The following is a 22,078-nucleotide window of genomic DNA, read 5'->3' as shown; positions in this document are numbered from 1 at the left end:
GTGTCATCAGGTAATCGCCTAGAGAGGAAACTATGGTGCGGTGAACGAAATTGTCCTAAGGACAGATCATTACATAGTTTCAAAAATTTGTAGGTGAAAAAAGAAATTTTGGAAGTTTTCAGAGTGAATTTTTCTGTGCATGTGGGATAGGTACCATAAACAGTGAGACTAATTATTCGACTGACAGACCTTATAAACACAGTCAACACAGAATAAAATGCTATAGCCTTGTAATGCTACTAAAAACCTTTGTGCAAGAAATGTACATATGTACACGCAGAGAAGAGATATTGTAGGAGCAATCATATTCTAAGAACAAAATAGTGTATTTTAAAAATCTGAAAATATATATTGTTGTTTCAATCATATATGTTTTATCAGGAAACATAATGACACAAAATATATCGTTGCACCAACAATACATATTTTCAAAATTTTAAAATACACTATTTTATTCTTGGAATATGATTGCTCCTACAATATCTCTTCTTTGGTCCTTTCTTTACTGGTTTTAAGTGGTTTTAGACCACTTTTAGATAAGAGAGAAGTCTCTCTCTCTCTGTTGTTTCGGAGATGTTTTTGCGAAATCTTCAATTTTATCTATGAATTCGATATCATATTCGATATTTCTTCCCAAAAAATGTATGTGGCGATTACTGAGTGAAATCGGACAATTTTTCAAAAAGTGGTTTTTGGTTTCCTTTAATTTTTGCTGTTGTGATGCTGCTCATTAGCAAGAAATTTCGGTATATTTTCAGATTTTTTGACTAACGGTTCCAGAGATAACGAATTCAAAGAAATACCCATAACAAATTTACTTTTAGTCCAAACAAAAAAAGATTTGTATTTTTTGTTTTCTTTTATTGTCTATCAAATAAAAAAAAAATTGCACAGTGGGCTTGGTTGAAATTTCGCGATTTAATATTAAAAATAAATTTTTTCAATGATTATACTTTTCAATTTTCTTGAAATTTTTCTGTGTTAAACTACGAATTAGTAGAAAGTAGGAACAAGCTCCTCAAGTCGCTCGCCGGCAGCACTTGGTGTGCTGACAAAGAAACCTTGTGGTAAGCTATGCGCCGCCAGCATGGTATGCAAATGTTAGCGTTAGGCAGTGGAGAATATTCAAACCTGCCATATTGCCGCCCTGAGGACTGCAACAGGGTGCCTCTTCATGACGCCAGTGGACCGTCTTCATGAGGAGATGAAGGTTTTACCGGTGCATCAGCACAACATGATCTTGTCGATGCAGTACCTGTTTGGGTGTTATCGCCGTGAGCATCCCTGTCACGATTTAATGGACAGGCTTCCCCCACCCTCATGATCTAGAGAGAGAGAGATAGGTCCAAAGGTATAAAATAGAACCTCTCCATTCACACTGAGTAGGTTGCGCAGGCAGTACAGAGATACAGTGTGAATGCCGTACATGGGGACCACCCCCATCAATCGCAGCAGAAGAACGTCAGCTGCCAAGGCAAACACGAATGGATTTAGCCCAGTTAAGATCCGGGCGATACAGCCGCCTCAATTGGTATTGAACCCGAATTGTGCCACGATACCCAACACATGCCCGGTATGTGGATTGGGATCGTACAACACACTGTATTTGTTTAGCTGCCCAGCTAACCCCACTCACCTGTCTGCTGATTTTTTATGGACGGAACCAGTCCAGAATGCAGGATTTTTGAGTCTGACTAAAGAGGAATCAGAATCTGATAACTGGAATAATACATTATAACTTGAATATATGTATACGTTGCTACAACAACAATAAATGTATTTTTTTTTTCTTTTTTTGGTAAAATAACAATTGTTTCCCACTGGCATAATAAAATCAATAATTTGTAAAAATTGGTTATCCGACTTTTTTGATATGAGAGAAGTCTCTCTTTGTTCCTTTGAAGATGTCTTTGAGAAAATGTTATTCATATCTATAAAGTCGATATCATGCTCATATCGTTCGCTGTTTCCAAATCGATCTTTCTTTGGGTTCTTGCTCCCTCCATAAAAATGTGTATGTATATTATAGTTGTGCCAAAAGAACTATATGGAACTATCTAGTTCACTTCGCAGTTCCAATGGCCCACATTTTTTCTTTGAACAAACTGCGTATACTTAACATCACACGTTATATTTCATGACGTTACTCATACGTTTTGGAACTAGTACAAGGAACTAGGAACTAGATTACCCAACTCTAATGTATATATGTTCCACTGGTCCAAGGGCCACTCCATAAAATTTAGTATATATTTCCACAGCACGTGTACGTTTTTTCTTTATTCTATTAATTTGTTCAAGTGTTTGGCTAAGAAAGCAAAGGATACAAATTGTCATCCTACATATCATGGTTTAAAGGCTAAAGCCAGTTTTTAATACAACAAATAAACGAATATTGTATATAATAGACAGAATAAGCTTTTTAAGCGTTAAACATTTTCTTTGTGCTTCTCTGATGATAAACAAAAAGGGAGAAAAATCACAACTATCATATACATATAAGACAAGTTTGGGGCAAATAGAACAACAACAAAAAGTCACAACAAACAACACACAAACACTAACAATTTGCCAACAAACAATGGTAAACTAACTAACAGAAATGCCCTCAACTGCATAGAGAATGAATGTAATGCTTCTACTGCTGCTGCCGCTGCTGTTGTTGCTTGCCTATTCTATTTGTCATTGGAAATAAAAATGACTGTGTATGTGTAAAAATGCATGTCTGTTTGTGGAAGATTGCATTGGTATGCGGACACGTGCCGTTACAGTTTTTCCCCGCTCTTTACTTTGCTAATACATCATCGTTTCAAATACAAACAAAAGAAGCGCAAACAAACTAACACACATGTACCCCACCGAACTAAAAAAAGATGCCACAAACAAAAGCTGTAGCTGTGTTTTACAGGAATCCCACGCCAAACGCCAGCAAACAACTAGCATTACCTTTTTGGCGAATGCAACAACATTGCAAATGCAATGCTGAATATATAACAACTTTATCTCAACACACTCAAACACAGAGTGGCAGATATACAAAGGCAAGGGCTGAAAGAGATCTCCACACACACACACACACACACTTACACTCTCCCACAGAACGAGAGATAGAGAGTAAAAGAGATGTCATGCAAATGAGAAACCAGAAAAAAATGTGCAACTCAAGTTTGTTGTTTGGACTGTAGCTTTGTACTGTGTTGGTGGGTGCAGCAGTTTTAGGTTTTACTGCACTATACCATACAATACTGTTGCACAAGACCCCGCGCCCCGTCCCTATACACGAAGGCACGACAATTTTAAAAACGCTCGTCATTTGTTGTTTATGGTTGGCTGTTGCCATTGCCAATTGCGCAACATTTCTATCCAACAAACGAGAAACCGGCCGGCCGGCTGGCCGGCTTATAGAGTATGTCAATGTCTAAGTATGAGTAGAGGAAACTCTTTCTCTCATTTATGGTACGAGTTTCAAGTGCGAGTGTGTGTGTGCGTGTCACAAACAATACCCTTGATAGAGGTTGCAATGCATGCAACAGTGCCCCCATTCCCTAAATAAACGTACATTGATATTATATTTGCCAGGGTAAATGTGTTATATGCAACTGTTTATGTGTGCACTTCAGTGGCTTGGTATTAGTGCACGCGCGCATTTTCTTGACTTCCCCGCTTCATCCGCTCAAATATGCCCCTTATAATGTTTGCCACGTGTATGCAATCTGGTATGTAGGGCACACCAATTAGGTGCTAGCAGAGTGTAAGCAGTGCTTGTGCATGGATATGATTGTGTGTGTGCGTGTGTTTGTGTGTATAGCACAATATTAAGTAGAGTTTATTTGGGGCTCTCCAGTGCATACTGAGGTGCGGCAAAATGCATTTAGTATCTGGGCTGATTTTATTTTGTAGGTTTCTTGGGTCCTCCTCCTCCTGCGCCACCTAACTTTTCGTTTGTTTGATGGCCTCGAATGGCAACACGCGCCGTTTTTTTGTGAATAGTTTTTTCTTTTTTTTTGTTTGACTGCGGTGATGGTTTAAATTGCTGAGGATTTAATTTAACCAAGAATTATGGTTTTGTTTTAAGCATAAATGTCTGTGTTTGTTTTATAATGACAAAACAAGTTGTAACATGTCATTTATTGCAATAATGAATTGTTTTAATTACTTTCGTTATTAGATTTATTTCCTTTTTTCTTGCATTTGAATTGTTTGAATCATTTTCCTTTTTTTGTTGCTTGTAAACCAAAAATAAACTCAGGGGCATTAATGCCGCTTCTTGCTGTTCAATTTAGCTTTCATTTTCATTTTATTTAAATTCTAAATTTTGCCAAAGCTCTTGCGCATCAAATGACTTTATTTCACTTTCCTTGACGCTAATAAAACAACAGCCATCAACCATTTGTGTTTGTCAGACAGACAGAGACTCGTGCAATGAATGCTACGGTAACAGCATTGCATTGTGTTTGCCGCCCCGGCTCGTTTCATATCATTACACGCGCTGTTTTATTGAGCCAATTTTCGGCACATGTCTCACACCTCAAAGCAAATCACTATGCAAGTGTTTGTTGTAAGATTTGCAATGAAGAAGAAGACGAAGAATTTTGTATTCTAAATGCAAACATGTCCCAACAAACACAAAATAAAAAAACACATTGACGTCAAGTGAGAAATTAACTAATTTTTTTTGGACGAAATCAGGTTTATTGCATGAGAAGTCAATGATCAGGTGGATATTGATGTTAATTTTACAACAAGTTATCAGTAATCATGTGTGTGGAACATTCGTTTAGATATATCATTTCTTCCATGTGGCGTATACGTCATATGGTTACTTATACGCACAATGACAATGCATTGTCAACGAAATGAAATATAAGAGTATGTTACATTTGGAAGGTTAATGAGAATGTAATGAGGGGAAATATTGTCATTTTATAGCCTTAGTCTTTAGGCTAAAGAGGGTATGTATATTCACTTAGATACGACAAAAATGTGCCTAATAAAAATTATGGTTTCGGACGGCAATTAGGGGTTGATTTAGCCCTATAAGTGCGTCGGTCCGCCTGGTTGGTGCGCACAATAACTATCGAAGTGATGTGGTCCAAATTTTGCACCTCATAATATTTTGTGAAGTTCAAAGACATTTTAACGATATTTTTGCGGCAGGTTGTCCACGTGGCCAATGTTACCACAATATAATTTCTCTCAGGGCAACTCCATTCTTTCAGAGTTATGCTACAAAAAATCCCTGCCCGCACCAAACAACAAATTAAGCATCCAATTTGGACAAAACTTTAATCATCGGAAAACGTCCTTCAAACATACATACAGTTCAAGAAGGTATAGCACCCACACAAAATTTCAAAATGTTTGCTTACTCGTAGGTGCAGTTTAAGGGTTGTTCGAGGATAATTTTAATATTTTTATGGAAGTTAATCGTTGTGGTTTAATGATATATTGTTTTTCTTGGGCAAGTCCATGCTTCCCGAAATAATTATCCAAAAGCTTCAAAAGATTCAAAAGCTGGTGGGCGCTTTAAGGAGTGACTGACATTGCTCCAACCTTCGCTAATCGTAATACAAATTTAAAACAAGTCCGACGACAGACTATATTGGACAATTCTCAACGTTACCTCCCTCAGGAAAGTTCGCTTAAGAGCAGTTTAAGGGCTTTCGGAGTATTTTTTATGAAACGAAATAGTTATTTTAGTTGCATTTGTTGTCCGAATTAATTTTAATTTGATATTTTAAGTTCCCAGTGGTCACAAAAGTTTCTCTACCGAAAATTGACGACATAGGTTCATACTTTGATATATCCCCCATATAACGATACCTCCCGATTTTAGGCATTTTTAGGATATTAGCTACATTTTTTGAAAAAAACTACCTGTAATTTGATACTTGACATTCCAAGTGGTCAAAAAACTCTACACCAAAAATTGTCGCCATAGGGCAACGTTTTGGTATAGACCTCATATAACGATACCTCCGGATTATAGGTATTTTGAAGATATTAGCTAACCGAACCGAACCGAACCAGCTGTAATTTGACATTTAAGGTTTATCGTGGTCACAAAATTTCTCCACCAAAAATTGTCATCGTAGGTCAACGTTTTGGTATAGCCCCCATATAACGATACCTCCTGATTATAGGTATTTTGAAGGTTTTTACCTGCATTTTTTATCCGTACTTCCTATAATTTGATATTTGAGGTTGCCAGTGGTAAAAAAAACTTCTCCACCGAAAATTGACGACATAGGTTCATACTTTGCCATATCCCCCATATAACGATACCTCCCTATTTTAGGTATTTCTAGGATATTAGCTAAATTTTTTGAAAAAAATACCTGTAATTTGATATTTGACATTCCAAGTGGTCAAAAACTTCTCCATCAAAAATTGTCACCATATGTCAACGTTTTGGTATAACCCTCATATAACGATACCTCCTGATTATAGGTATTTTGAAGATATTAGCTCAAATTTTTTGACCGAACCAGCTGTTATTTGACATTCAAGGTTTCCAGTGGTCACAAAATTTCTCCACCAAAAATTGTCAACATAGGTCCACGTTTTGGTATAGCCCACATATAACGATACCTCCTTATTATAGGTATTTTGAAGATTTTACCAGAATTTTTTTATCCGAACCAGTGGTAACAAAACTTCTCCATCGAAAATTGTTATCATAGGTTCATACTTTGGTATACATAGTTTCATATAACGATATCTTCCGATTTTAGCTATTTTTAAGAGATTAGCTTAATTTTTTGTCCGAATTAACTATAATTTGACATTTGAGGTTCAAGGTGGTCACAAAATTTCTTCACTAAAAATTGTTAGCATAGGTCCACGTTTTGGTATAGTCCGCATATAACGATACCTTCGAATTATAGGTATTTTACGATTTTAGCTGCATTTTTTGTCCAAACCAGCTGTAATTTAACATTTGAGGCTCCCAGTTGTCACAAAACTTCTCCATCAAAAATTGTCAATATTTCTTTTTCCGAACTACCTATATTTTGATATTTTAGGTTCTCCACTAAAAATTATGAACATAGGTCCACGTTTTGGTATAGTCTGCATATAACGACACCTTCGGGTTATAGGTATTTTACGATTTTAGCTGAATTTTTTGTCCGAACCAGCTGTAACTTAAAAACAATTAAGGTTCTCAGTGGTCAAAAAATTTTTCCACCTAAAATTTTGGACATTGGTACTTTTGTAATATAAAGAAAATTAATTATTCCACATAAGTTCAGAATATTTCTTAATATATAATTAATATTCCATTAAAATAGTGTGTATATATTAGCCTAAAAACTAAATTGTTTCAGAAGAGGTAAGGCGGAAAAGTTTCAGATGATGTTACAGATTTTCATCAGTTCGTGAAACTCTTCATCCCTCACACAATTGCATTTGTAAACATATCAAATTATTTTTTTTGTTTCGTTGAAGTTCCTCGTTTCAATTATTTTTCAATTTCAAAATATAATCAATTAAAATCCAAAATGGGCGAAAAGAAAAATATTACAAAGAATATCCTTTACAATTTCACAAATAATTTAAGTTAAATCAAATTATATTATATTTGAATTTATCATAATAACACATAAAACATACACACACACTACTCACTAATACGCCTCAGTGCTCATTGTGTATTCAAGGTTTATGGTGCGTATGAGGGTTGATAATTTGCGTGTAAAGTTACCGCCACCCGGCAAAACAACAAATTATGTCAATTAACAACACTTTGCAAATGCCTCGTTTTCTCTTTTCTCCCTCTTCCTCTCATTAAAATTCGCCTTAGCTCATTTACTTTGTAGCAATTTCTTAATAGGTAGGTATGTCATTTGCATTAAGCAAAGCGCATAAAGATGTAACTACACAGCAACAATTGTTGTTGTTACTTTTTTCCTTGTTGAGGTTGTTTTTTGTTGTTATTGTTTAAGCTTTGCATAGCCAGCTAGCTAGCTAACAAGCTAATTGGATTCGACAAATATGGCACAAAAAGCCAATTCTAAATTCTAATGAATTGTGTCAATGATGATGACGCCCGCCGTGCCCTCCTTGCTCGCACGCCCAAACAGCCTAAATGCAAGTCAATGCAAATGGAACGAGGGCAGTTGCAGTAATAATTGTGAATAACCCACTAGCCTAAATACCAAACAAAAAAACATATGAAAAAACTGCAAAAACAAATAGAAGCCATCAATTCATTAAAATTGCCTGGCAGTGGGTGGGTGCAGTCGTTGCAACGACGACCGCGATGGCAATTGACGCTAACGGCGAGAAAATTATCGAGCAAATCGTATTGTTAAAATTACTAGGCAACAAGCTAGATGTGGGGTTGCTTCGCTGGCTGGTTGTCTATGAACTGTAAGCGAGAACAAAGTCCATTTGCTTGATAAGTAATGAACAAAACTCAGTTCAAAAACTGCATCTAAAGTTCGTAGTTTTGCAATAAATTAGTAGTTTGCTTTGTTTTGGTCTTACTTGTAGATTTTTATTTGTGTTAGATATCATCAATAGCTTGGATGGTAGTGGTGGCCCTGCTTTACTTGTACAACAACAAATCAGTTTTTTTGCCTCATTTACCCAACCGCCGCATATGTGTGTGTGTGTGAGTGTGTTGTGTTTTGTCATTAATGCCAATGTTGATGTGTTTTTGTAATGCGCTAATGTTGATGCTGGTGCCATTAAAGCTGGCACAACCTCAGCCGGCATAGCTTCTGAATTTGCCACACTACACAGCACCACATTTCGCTTCGCTACTATTCTATTCTAACGATGACAAAGATAATGACGCAGGCGCTGTCGTTGCTAATAATGTAGATGTTCGAAGAAAAAATAATAATGATGATGGTGGCCGATGATGATATAAACATTGCTGTCGTAGTCATTGTCGTTTCGTCTCTGCTGGTGCCGGTGCTGCTTGCTGCCAGCAATGAGGAGGATGATGATGATGATTTGTCACCTTGAACATGAAAATTGTGCACTTGGCATAGATAAAATGAAAATAAATGACAAATACAAGCAAAACAAAGCTGCCATAGAAAACAGTGGGTACGTGGGAGAATAAAATATTTAGCAATACAAAAAATATATAATAATAAATAATGGGCATAACGATAATGAATATGGCAATGCGGATTACGTGGAAATAACATTTGCGTGTATTGGCGATATGTTTTGTTTTATTTTGTATTATGTCTGATTAAAATTGAGAATGTTCAAATCAAAGATTGGGAAATGGCGGGAAAAGGCTCAGAAAAGAACTGGAAAATAATCGGAAAATGGATTTTAAAACCCCTTCAGGAGAATTCAGTGGAATCGCGATAATTCGAACCTTAAAATTTATAATAAATTATGGGCCTTTTGAATCAAATTCGCTCACATCTTTCTTCGTTAAAAATTACCCGGTCAAGATCCTATTCAATACATTTCTATAGCCAATATTTTTCCCTTTTGGTTGCATTTCCGCATTATTATCGGAGATCACCACCACATTGCCATTTTGTGAAAATCTATTCAAGCTGGCGCATTGGAGTGTATAATTAATACACGAATTAATATTCTACATGCTTCTCGTATAATTATCTCTGTGTTTTTTGTTCTGTATTTGTTTTCATTTCTTAATGTGGGAAATATTCTACGCGGCGGTTAGCGCGAATTTGTAAATAATTCATACATCACAGCTATTCATTGTTATTCAATAGGTTTATTTTCATAAAGTAATGCTTTGAATTTTTTTACTATTATGGCATTGCGGATTTTAATTGATACCCCATCCATCAATGAGGACTTATGACAGAAAAATCGTTAATGTTATTGCCACAAATATGAAAGCAGAAAACTATTATGGATAAAGTTCGATATCCAGAAACTCCTTACTGGAATGGTTGACATGTATTTATGTATTTTAGACACAGAAAAATTAAAATTTTCGACGGTGGCAAACATCGCCTGGCAGGTAGTATAGAAGCGCCTTTTCTTTCAAAAAGGGTCTACGGAAGCACCCTTTCTTTCAAAAAGGGCCTATAAAAGCATCCTTCCTATGAGAACGGGTCTACAGAAGCATCCTTTCTTTGATAAAGGGTCTATAGAAGCATCCTTTATTGGAAAGGGTTTATAGAAGGGCCCTTTCTTTCAAAAAGGGTCTATAGAAGCATCCTTCCTTTGAGAACAGGTATATAGAAGCATCCTTCCTTTGAGAACGGGTCTACAGAAACATCCTTTCTTTGATAAAGGGTCTACTGAAGCATCCTTTCTTTGATAAAGGGTCTATAGAAGCATCCTTTATTAGAGAAACGGTCTATAGAAGCACCACTTCTTTGATAAAAGGTCTATAGAAGCACCCTTTCTTTGAGAAAGGGTCTATAGAAGCTCCCTTTCTTTGAGAAAGGGTCTATAGAAGGACCCTTTCTTTTTCGAAGGGGTCTATTGAAGCACCCTTTCTTTCTCGAAAGGGTCTATAGAAGCACCCTTTTTTTTCGAAGGGGTCTATGGAAACACCCTTTCTTTGAGAAAGGGTCTACAGAAGCTCCCTTTCTTTGAGAAAGGGTCTATAGAAGCTCCCTTTCTTTGAGAAACTGTCTATAGAAGACTCTTTTCTTTCAGATAGGGTCTATAGAAACAGCTTTTCTTTTAGATAGGGTCTATAGAAGGACCCTTTCTTTTTCGAAGGGGTCTATTGAAGCACCCTTTCTTTTTCGAAAGGATCTATTGAAGCACCCTTTGTTGAAGGATGTAGAAGGACCCTTTCTTTCTCTACATTTGTAAACGTTTTAATTACATCTCCACATACTTCGGATTATGCCTATTTATTGTTAATTTTTTAATGTTGTAATATGTCTATCTTCATTTTTTTGTACCATTCTTTTCGAAAATCAAACATGTTGCTTAGTCCAGTTGTGTTTGTTTTCTATGTATTTCAAACAACTCTTACGTGACAGCTAATCTTTGACCCTCTCCACTTCAATCTGTGTTGTTGGGTGATTAACGCCAATTGCTGAATAATAATTGCACCACCAAAAGATGGCAACCTGGGTATGGCTATATTGATTGCATTTATTGTTACTTAATTGCATAATTGGTCGGCAATAAGGCCTTTGAAGTTATTTTTCGGTGAATGTTGTACACATATAGACATACAAAAAACAAACAAACATAAGTACGTACAAATATTTCAGCACATTCGAAAAAATATGGTGATATATTATGAAATGAATTTTGAATTGTTGAGTGTTTCAAGTGCTTAGAATATACTGAGTATGGGTGTGTGTGTAAGAGAGTGGAACTGAAGATTGCTGTTATTTACAAAAATAATTTTATTTGAAACAAATGCAATTTGTCTTGATTATTTGTCAGTTGTTGGCAGCTGAAATGTATGAAGATGTGTGTATGTGTGTGTACCATTAAGGAACATGTTATTTTCTTTGAAATATTCTTTTACAAAAACAAACAAATATAATTTCGTATTTTGAGATAATATTAATAATTGCTTCTATATGAATATTCTATGTATATTCATTAAGAAAAGATTTCATTTATAGGTATTATTTTTTGCAACCAAAATTGGCATGATGATCAAATGATAATTCACTCTTGCTATAGAAAAAATGATGGGGTAGAACAAAACAAAAATTAACAATTTCATTCATGTTATATGTATGCATTTTCTCGGTAAAAAGTTTAATTTTTAGTTTCTCGTTACACCCTAATATAAAAAAATGTAAAAAAAATCTAATATTATTCATTGTTGTTAGCTTTGCCAGCCATTGTGGCGCGTTGTATTTTTTTTTTGCAATCTGATTGACGATGTGTAAATTTGGCCAGGTCTTTGTAGTTATGCGAATCATTTGAAATGCAATAAACATTTGGCTACTGAAAAAAATACAAAATTATCTGATGTTGTTCGTAACGCTACTGTATGTATTAGCTGTTATGATCGGAAGGGTGCCAGGGGAGGGGTGCATACAATTTCCATGTATGTATTTCTAAATTATGTTCTTTATGGGGTAAGTCAAATACAATAATATGAATTGACTGACTGACTATGGCATTGGTGGCGGCGTATGAGTGGGTTATTTATTTAATTGCGATCGAGAAAATGCGCTATGCGGGCATGGATGTACATATGTATGTTGTGTCTGACTTCCCATTCATCAAAATGGGAGTGCTTTAATTGTCTTTTAATCAATTGACCTTAAAACCTAATCGATTAATGACAAAAACAATAAGAAACAACACAATGGCAATGGTAATTAGCTGTTAACTGCTGAGAAAAAAATAAATTGGGAAGAGGATGAGTTTTTTTCGGGGGAAAAAATAACTTTTCCCAGTTATATGTGGGAAAATAGAAATACAAATAGGAAACAAGTTATGTAGTTAGTTACATGTACAACAGTCTGTCTATAGAAATAGCATTTGTAAACTTTTACAATTTTCCTCATGCTATAACTCCTGGGTTCTGCGAATAATGGAACACAATGGGGTCAAATATGTTTTGTTTTTACGAACTTATCAATAAATTGTTTCCACACGCCTAATGTAGGCAAATATTTCCATTATAACCATTAAAGTTCATGAACTTTGGAACTTTACAGGGAGGTATTTGTAGTTCGTCATCCCTTGGGAATTTTATGCTTTCAGATACATATTATTAGGCGGCTTCTTATCCTAAATATATTTTTAAAATTAAACACTTGGCTAATAACCTTTACTTTTTGTTAACTTTAGGAACACTTATTTGCAGAAGAAAGTATAAACTTTTCAAGAGCTGAATACTTCTGTGTAAAAACGGACCGAGTACTGCCTACACGATCTGATATAAGAATGGACTGACTTGATAAATGCGGTCAATGAGGGTACTCTCTTTGAGCAATAACTAGTTAAAACAATAAGCGGACTTTAATACATCGCGACTCCAACTGACAACTGACCATATCTTATATAAATTAAGTTCAATACGGACATCAAGACAACCGAGTGGTTAAAGAGCAGGGGTAATACGCTAGTAATGTGTATGGATTATATCTTTGCGGTGAAGGTTGTTCCGAGCAGTATCTAAATTTGGATCCCAACATGATCTTAACACAAACGTTATCCGTAGCTCAAAAAGGGAATGATTCTCTCCTTTGGTGGAATATTTCCAATATGCTATAGAAATGTTTCTACGAAACAGAACCTGTGAAACCTACGAAACAGAACCTGTCCAAAATGAATATCTTCAAGAGCGTGAGACAGACTAGGATATAGTCTGACATTTTAAATGGCGCTGGCAGGGTTTTTACATTGTTTTATTTAACTTGCTTTGTTGTATATCTTTTAATATTAAATCTAGTAACTCATTTTAACACAGTAGCAGTTGACCAATCGAACTAAAACTTTGCACACTTTTTAGATTTGGATGACAATACATGAATATGAAACCAAAATCAATATGGGTACATTTTGTCCTATAGCCCCCATATAGTGGTAACAAACGATTTCAGGTATTTTGAAGATTTTTTCTTTATTTTTAGTTGAAGATGTAAAGGGCAATTTGAGAGAGGGAAGTTCAGAGGATATGTTTTGGACGTTCAGTGGATGTTGTTCGGAAGTTCTGAGGAGGTTGTTCGGAGGTTCGGAGGAGGTTTTCCGTAAGTTGGGAGGTTCGGTGGAGGTTGTTCGGAAGTTCGGATTAGGTTGTTCGGAATAGTGAAATCTATTAACTAAACAATTAAATATATAAAATAATTAAAAAAATAAATTACTGTGTTTTATTTATAAATACACTAAACGCTAGAAAATAATTTTTCTCTTAGTCTCAATAAGTATATTGTTCTTCATGATAATGATTCTTCTTCATTGAGAGATCCCAAATAAGACATTTGCATTTAATTTAAAAATGGTGACAAAGTTAAAGGGCAATAAACGAAAGGGTTTTATTTGAGAGATCCCATCATGAAGAAGAATATACTTATTGAGGCTAAGAAAAAAAAATATTATTTAGTTATTATTTAGTTTTTTAGTTTTTATTTTTATTATTTATGAACAAAACACTGTAAATTATTATTTTTTATTTGTGCTTTTGGACAATTTTTTCAGGATAACTCTCGAACGGTTCAAACAATTCGGTCGAAAATTTGGCCCCGTTATATTTTGTCCTAACTTAGATCAAGTTCGAAGAGGGGTCATATCGTCACACTACCTCGGGTACCTCCCCCACAAAAGTTCAAGCTTTTCGCAAATATATATATATATAATAACTCTCGAAGGGAGTAACAGATATGGTCCATACTTTGTACGCTGTAATATTTTTACCAGACATAGATTAAGTTCGAATATATTCTCTAACGAATCACTACTTCGGTTACCTTCCATAAAAAATTTCGAAAAGGGGCTGGATTCTTGTTCTATGAAAATTTTAAATGAACATTTTTTTTCATTTGAGGTTTATTTTTTTTATTTTTATATTCAAGTCCATCCTTCCTGAGGAAATGGCTCGAAAGTTGAAAAAAAAACCTTGCGGCCATAATGTGTATCGGCTGGTGCGAACCGGATACTGCGATGGTCCAAACTTAGCAAATCGCAATATAAGTCATAACCCTAATGTTCATATATACCCTCGTTAGCCTAAAGGCAAAGGGTATAAAATCGCGATTTACATTTGGATGTGAGAAATATATCCACTCCTTCCTTCTGGTCTGTTCTACTGATCTATAATTTTATTGTACTCTATGTGAGTGCATTATCCCATTTTTTCTAGGGTTGGGTAATCTAGTTCCTAGTTCCTCGTACTAGTTCCAAAACGTATGAGTAACATCATGCAATATAACCTGTGATGTTAAGTATACGCAGTTTGTTCAAAGAAAAAAAGTGGGCCATTGGAACTGCGAAGTGAACTAGTTTGATTTTTTTACTTTCTTATCATACCGCTATAAATTTTTTACAATACCTTCCACTACGTACGAAAAATCTAGGTTCCTTGCCTGTATACAAAATTGATTTCTTTCAATTATTATTAATATTATTCTTATTATTACTGCATTCATTTTGAAAACAATATTTCAATTTTATGTTCGCCTTTCCAAACAAACCTCCCCTAATTGTAATTTATCATAAAATTCTCTCTTGGCAAAATAACAATCGTTTAGATACTTTCGATTTTTATTTTATGGTTCGATTATTATGCAAAAGAAATAAAACAAAATGCCTTGGGCCCATTTGCGATGTAAATGTTGTTGAAGAACAAGAAAAATGTTGGCATTTAAAAAAAGCGTGCAAAGCAACAAGCGACACCCACCATATGTTTCCAGGCAAAACACCTCTCCCACATCTCCTCCACTACTTGGATACCTTCTAGATATTGTTGTTTTTTTTTCATGCATATATTCATTTTGTGTATTTTATGTGTTCATTTAATTAATAATAATTGTTGCACAAGGGGAAGGAAGGAGTTGCCTTGATCAATTGACGATTTATTTTATTGGTCAAGTTTTACATGAAGAAAAAGAAACTGAGAATAGCTGTAATTGTAATAATAATAGAGTAATGACAGCAAAATCCAACAAGACATGACAAGAACCACAGGCGCGACAAACAATAAAATTAATTATTTTAATGTTTCCATTTAAACAATAATTGTTTTTAATCAAATTTTTTGCAAGACTCTTTTTTGTGATCATTTGTTTTATTCGATTTGTCGATAGCTTTGTTGCAATGAAAATTAAAGGCAATAAATTGCAATAAGATATGTAGGTGTTGAGAGAGTTCTCCCTTTTCACGCCTGGGAAGTTTGTGGAACAATTATATATGTAGGTGTTGGGGAAGGAAGTTGATAAAGATCACAAACGATTGAAAGGTTTTAATATATTATTATCTTTGATTCCCAAATGTTTAGGAAATATGTTGCATTGTGGCTTAATGAATTGTTGTAAATTTTTATTAGTTATTTATTTATATATTTATTTTATTTTTTTTGATTGGAATCGTTTCATTTCTACACCTTACATATGCAAATATTTGGAAAGTTTTGAAAAACTCTTTATCACCCCTTGAAAAAATGCATAATGACACGCCTCAACATGACTTCACTTTTATTTCTACTTTCTTAAGTCACCACTGAGAGTTTGTCTTATGACAGACAAGCTGATGACTGACTGACTGTCCGACATGTCCATGATATTTCCGTGTATAAGTAGATTAGCATGTTTTTTTGTTTCTCATCCAGAGAAGCAATTGTGTAGAGCTATAGCTAGCTGTACTAGCATCTTGTTTTGCATCACATAATTTTTCCAGCAGAATTTTCAAAAGCGGCATTATTTGTGATTTGTTTTGTTTTGCTTTTTTGTTTCGATTGTAAACTGTTGTGATCTCATATACGGCGGCAAAAAACACACAACATCAGACAATCAGACGATAATTGTTGGCAATTAATTTGCAACAATAATAACAACAACATCAGCAACAACAACAAATGACAAAAAATAACACGAAAGTAATTGGTTAAAATCTCGTACTCGTAACAAGATAGATTACCAGTAATTGATAGAAGAACAAATGTCGTTGCTGCTGTTGACTTTGTTGCGGATTTCAACGAATCGATTCAGCCCGAGGTGATGTAAAAATTCAAATCAATGCAGCAAACAATTCGAGGAAATCATTCGAGCATGTAGTGAAAGTCAATCACATTGAACGTAAAATCAGTTATTTAAATTGTCTTTTCATTTGAAATTTACCAGTTTTGAATTTTCAGAATTTCAATATGTGCCTATTACCGAAAAGAAAAAATATATATTTTGAAAGTGCTTTATTTGGGTCAGGAGATAAAAGTTAATGAAGTGTTTAACATTTCATGATACCAGGTCTAATTTGGCGATACTATACTGCAGTTCCAATTCGATGATCGTTTTCAAAAAATAAGTTTCTGCGAAATACTGGTGGTCAGGAGAAATATGATTAATGTTACAGGTTACTTGAAGACTTAGGACGTATTGTTTGACATTGTATATACGTTTGGAAAAATTAAAATAAGTAAAAAGTATCAGACAGCTGAGAGATTAGCATATTATGTATTTTCAGAATTTTGTAAAAATCTGTAAAAACTTTTGGCGCATTTATCTCAACGAACTGTGGACGTTCCAAATAAATTTGAATTGTATTAAAGAGTAAAAGTGTTGAAGTTTTCTGGAGGACGTACCTTGGACATATATGAATCATCTTGGATCTGGATCTAATTTTGGAAACCACCATGGACCCTTTCTCAAAAAAATGGTGTTTCTGTGGACCCTTTCTAAAAGAAAAGGTGCTTCTATGGACGCTTTTAGAAATAAAGATTGCTTCTATGCACGCTTTCTGAAAGAAAGGGTGCTTCTATGGACCCTCCATCAAAGAAAAGGTGGTTCTATGGACCGTTTCTGAAAGAAAGCGTGCTTCTATGGACCCTTTATGAAAGAAAGCATGCTTCTATGGACCCTTTCTGAAAGAAAGGGTGCTTCTATGGTTCCTCTCTGGAAGAAAGGGTGCTTCTATGGTTCCTCTCTGGAAGAAAAGGTGCTTCTACGGTCCCTTTCTCTTTCTTTCTGAAAGAAAGGGTGCTGAAATGAACACTTTCTGAAAGAAAGGGTACTTCTATTGTTCCTATCTTAAAGAAAGGGTACTTCTATTGTTCCTATCTGAAAGAAAGGGTACTTCTATTGTTCCTATCTTTAAGAATTGGTACTTCTATTGTTCCTATCTGAAAGAAAGGGTGCTTCCATGGTCACTTTCTGAAACATGGGGTGCTTTTATGGACCCTATGGTTCCTTTCTGAAAGAAAGGGTGCTCTATGGTCCCTTTCTGAAAGAAAGGGTGCTTCCATGGCCACTTTCTGAAACATAGGGTGCTTTTATGGACCCTATGGTTCCTTTCTGAAAGAAAGGGTGCTCTATGGTCCCTTTCTGAAAGGAAGGCTGATTCTGTGGACCCTTTCTGAAAGAAAGAGTGCTTCTATGGTCTCTTTCTAAAAGAATGGGGGGTGCCTCTATGGACCCTTTTTGAAAGAAAGGGTGCTTCTATGGACCCTTTTTGAAAGAAAGGGTGCTTCTATGGACCCTTTCAGATAGAAAGGTTGCTTCTATGAAAGGGTGCTTCTATGGATCTCCATCAAAGAAAAGGTGCTTCTATGGATCTCCATCAAAGAAAAGGTGCTTCTATGGACCCTTTCTGAAAGAAACGTGGCTTCTACAGATCATTTATTAAAAAAGGTGCTTCTATGCACCCTTTCTCCTTTTTGAAAAAAAGGGTGCTTCTATGGACCCTTTCTGAAAGAAATGGTGCTTCTATGGATCTTCATCAAAGAAAAGGTGCTTCTATGGACCCTTTCTGAAGGAAAGGCTTCTTCAATGGACCCTTTATGAAATAAAGCGTGCTTCTATGGTTCCTTTCTGAAAGAAAGGGTGCTTCTATGGACCCTTTCTAAAAGAAAGGGAGCTTCTATGGACCCTTTCTGAAAGAAAGATTGATTCTATAGACCCTTCCTGAAGGAACGATTGCTTCTGTGGACCTTTTCTGAAAGAAAGGGTGCTTCTATAGACGCTTTCTGAAAGAAATATTGCTTCTGTGGACCTTTTCTGAAAGAAAGGGTGCTTCTATAGACCCTTTCTGAAGGAAATATTGCTTCTGTGGACCTTTTCTGAAAGAAAGGGTGCTTCTATAGACCCTTTCTGAAGGAAATGTTGCTTCCGTATATCCTTTCTATAGATCATTTCTAAAAGAAATGGTGCTTATTTAGATCGTTTCTGAAAGACAGGGCTCTTCTGTAGACCATTTTTGATAGACAGGGTTCTTCTATAGACCTATTAAATCAAATCAATACCAAGAAAAAAATCAAATTTTATTTATACAAAATTGAAGATGTTTGCCAAAATTAAATCTTAAGAAAAATTGCTTAAAGAAATATTCGATGAAAACAATGAAGAGTGTGTGTAATAATAACAAAATGCTCTCTGAACGCCTACATTATTTGGAAAGTTGAAATAGCTTTGCTTGAAATATACGTATGTATGGCTGTGTTGGTGAAATTCTAAGATTGTGGCGGCCCTTAAATTGTATTTGTGTAATGTTTATGAGTCTCAGAGTGCTTCGGGTTTATTACAACGTAGGTGTCAAAACAAAAATATTTCTAATGTGAATTAACCAAAGTTGAGTAAACCTTGAGAACTGTTTACATTGTGTGTGCTTGGTGGTGGTGTGCGTGTGTCTGTGTGCCTTTGCAAGGTTTGTGTATTTTTCGGTTGGTAACCTTGGTTTTTGATTAGATTTCTTTCTTGGCAATATGCAAAAGCAACAACAACAATAATAATATAGACATTTTTATGAGTTTCTAGTTAGATTACAGAGCCTACTAACGCCTGCTTTACGACCAACCAAGTTAACTGGTTACACTGGTATCTTTAAGTATTATGGGCTTTTTTGTTTGGAGTGTAACGTGGTATTCTACCACGCATCCACCAACCCCCCGCCCAATACTTCGTCACTTCGATTTAGTTTCTACTCACGAGTTTTGAACATTTCTACTATTCTTGTGACTGGATCGATGATATGATGTGAATGAACGTGTTTATGTGTACGTTGTCATCCATTCTGTTACATCAATATAATAATCTGAAAGGTTATGCTTGGTGACGAAATATCAACAGCAAGAACAACAAAATTGTTAAAATGTTACAACACTTCGACACTCGAATAAACATGAAATTCTTTTGTATTCTCTTTGGTATGAGTGTTGTTGGGCCTCATAAAAATTTCATAGAAAGAAATAAAAAGCTAAGCACGTGAGCTCAAGTTAATAGAGTTTGAAAGACAACAACAACCACGTTTAAACAATTTTTTGTCGATAAGTAAAATATTTATAAATTATTAATTGGAGAAATAGAAAAACTGGAAAAGTTAGTTTTTCGCATTTTTGGACGTGAAATTCCACCTAAAGATAGGATATTGGAATGATAATGATCAATGGGGAAAAGTGTAGGTATTGACTACTGATTGAAACAATTTCATTTAATGCAGAGGTTTTTGTTTACCTTTAGGTTTATCCCTCGATCTCGTTGCAGTAAAACATTGAAAAAATTTGCATTAAAACATTGAAATAACAGAGATCCATGTTTCAAGAGAAGGCTATTTTTAATTATTGTTATTATATTATAATATATAATTGTTCCACAAACATCCCATACGGGACAGGGGAGACTTCTCTCTTGTTAAAATATTATATTTTATGAATTTATTTATCTTACAAAAACATTCAATAATCATCAATTTTAAATCAAATTTTTTGGATGAATCATTCACTTCTACCCATTGCCAGAAATCATTCAATGTTAATGCTATCAATTGATCAATTATAAAAAATTTCTAAAGTCTCCTTAAAAACTAAACAAAATGTATTTACAAAATAACGTTGAGTTGTATCAAAAAGAAAAATTATATATATATCCTTCACCTTAATTTTTATTACAACAATTTATCAAACAAAAAAAAAATATTCATGAAAATTAAAATACGACAACATGTTCTATTTTCATCAATAGCTACAAGCAAGTATATGTACAAGTGTGTGTGTGTGATTGTATGTGCGTTTACATTAAATTCATGGTCTGACTGGCAGTCTTTTAGCTTCTAGCTGACAAATGCACGCACTGCTTTACATTTTCTTAAAATTATGTTTAGATGCAAAATGATTTATAGCCGGCACCGTCAAATACTTTACAATGTTATAATGCGGACATTACGCCCATTCATTCACTCATTCACACGACGAAGACGAACGAAGTGAACTGACAGATACTCTGCTCTGCTATTCATGAACGCTACTCCAAAATGTGGCATTAATTTTGTAATAGATGTAGAGCTTTGATATTTTGCAAATAAATTTATCTTTTCTTGCTACAAAATGAAATTGGTGCATGACCAAATTAAAACTGCCCATGGCTGCCTGCTGCGGCCATCTACAAAAGAACTAACGGACGGAGGAGACATTGCAGCTTCATTTCATTTTAAATGAAATGAAAAGCGATGCGATATTTCTAATACTGAATTTTAAGGTTGTAATTTAAAGAAGCTATTCATATGACCTTTGTCTATTTATCTATCTGACTTTAAAATATTTCAATGTGTTCTTTAGACTTACCCTCTTTTTGCGCGGTGCATCTTCTTTGAAATCCACAACGATACCCTCATCGGAAGTTGAGACTGATGTGGTGCGTATGCGGGCACTGGCCGAGGCATCATTTGTAATTACACCCATATTGTGTCCGTCGTCACTTAAGGGCGGCGATGAAGATCCCGAACTCCAAGAGGCCGATGAACTACCTGGACTGGAACCAAGCCATTTATCTAAAAAAAACGAACAAATATTTTTAATATTTATAGACTACACTAAAGAGAACGTTAAGTAATTCTGATTTAGACAAATAAGTTATCGAATAAAAAATTTTAATTAGGTCGTCTTATGTCAATTTTGAGTTATTCGTACCACTCCTCTAAAAAATTAAGCTCTTAATTAAGCTTATGTTTCGTAAATAATGGGTTAAGACCCAATAGATTCCATATAAGAAGCATTTCCTTCAGAAAGGGTCTACAGAAGCAGTATTTTTCAGAAAGGGTCTACAGAAATAATGTTTCTTCCAGAAAAGGTCCATAGAAGCATCCTTTCCTTCAGAAAGGGACCATAGAAGTATCCTTTCTTTCAGAAATGGTCTATAGAAATATCCTTTCTTTCAGAAAAGGTCTATAAATGCATTCTTTCTTTCAAAAAGGGTCTGCAGAAGCATTATTTCTTTCAAAATGGGTCTATAGAAGCACGCTTTCTTTCTTTTTGAAGGGTCTAAAGAAGTACCCCATCTGAAAGAAAGGGTCTATAGAAGCACCCCTTCTGAAAGAAAGGGTCTATAGAAGTACCCCCTCTGATAGAAAGGGTCTATAGAAGTGCCCTTTGTGAATGAAAGGGTCTATAGAAGGACCCTTCCTGAAAGAAAGGGTCTATAGAAGGACCCTTCCTGAAAGAAAGGGTCTATAAAAGCACCCATTTTTTTCGGAAAGGTGTATATATTTCAGAAAA

General features: G+C 35.0%; 1 protein-coding gene and 1 long non-coding RNA gene across 3 annotated transcripts in view; one reads left to right on the top strand and one right to left on the bottom strand.

Moving 5' to 3' along the window:
• The window catches only part of Glut4EF (Glucose transporter 4 enhancer factor), a 564,138-nt gene that overhangs the window by 110,189 nt on the left and 431,871 nt on the right, over positions 1-22,078 (bottom strand). For both annotated transcript variants that reach the window (XM_073991367.1, XM_073991375.1), the window contains exon 4: positions 21,149-21,354. In XM_073991367.1, the coding sequence (XP_073847468.1) occupies positions 21,149-21,354 (206 nt within the window). The remainder of the gene's footprint in view (positions 1-21,148; positions 21,355-22,078) is intronic.
• On the top strand, positions 1,786-19,387 carry LOC141406194 (uncharacterized). Its single transcript, XR_012413335.1, has 2 exons — positions 1,786-15,738; positions 15,799-19,387. It is a non-coding gene; the product is annotated as an uncharacterized lncRNA (long non-coding RNA).

This window comes from Musca autumnalis, unplaced genomic scaffold (assembly GCF_047663935.1).
Source record: "Musca autumnalis isolate F117 unplaced genomic scaffold, ASM4766393v1 scaffold_1, whole genome shotgun sequence".
NCBI classification, from domain to species: Eukaryota; Metazoa; Arthropoda; class Insecta; order Diptera; family Muscidae; genus Musca; species Musca autumnalis.
Note: the sequence above shows the minus strand (reverse complement) of the source record. Positions and strands in the feature narration are given on the sequence as shown.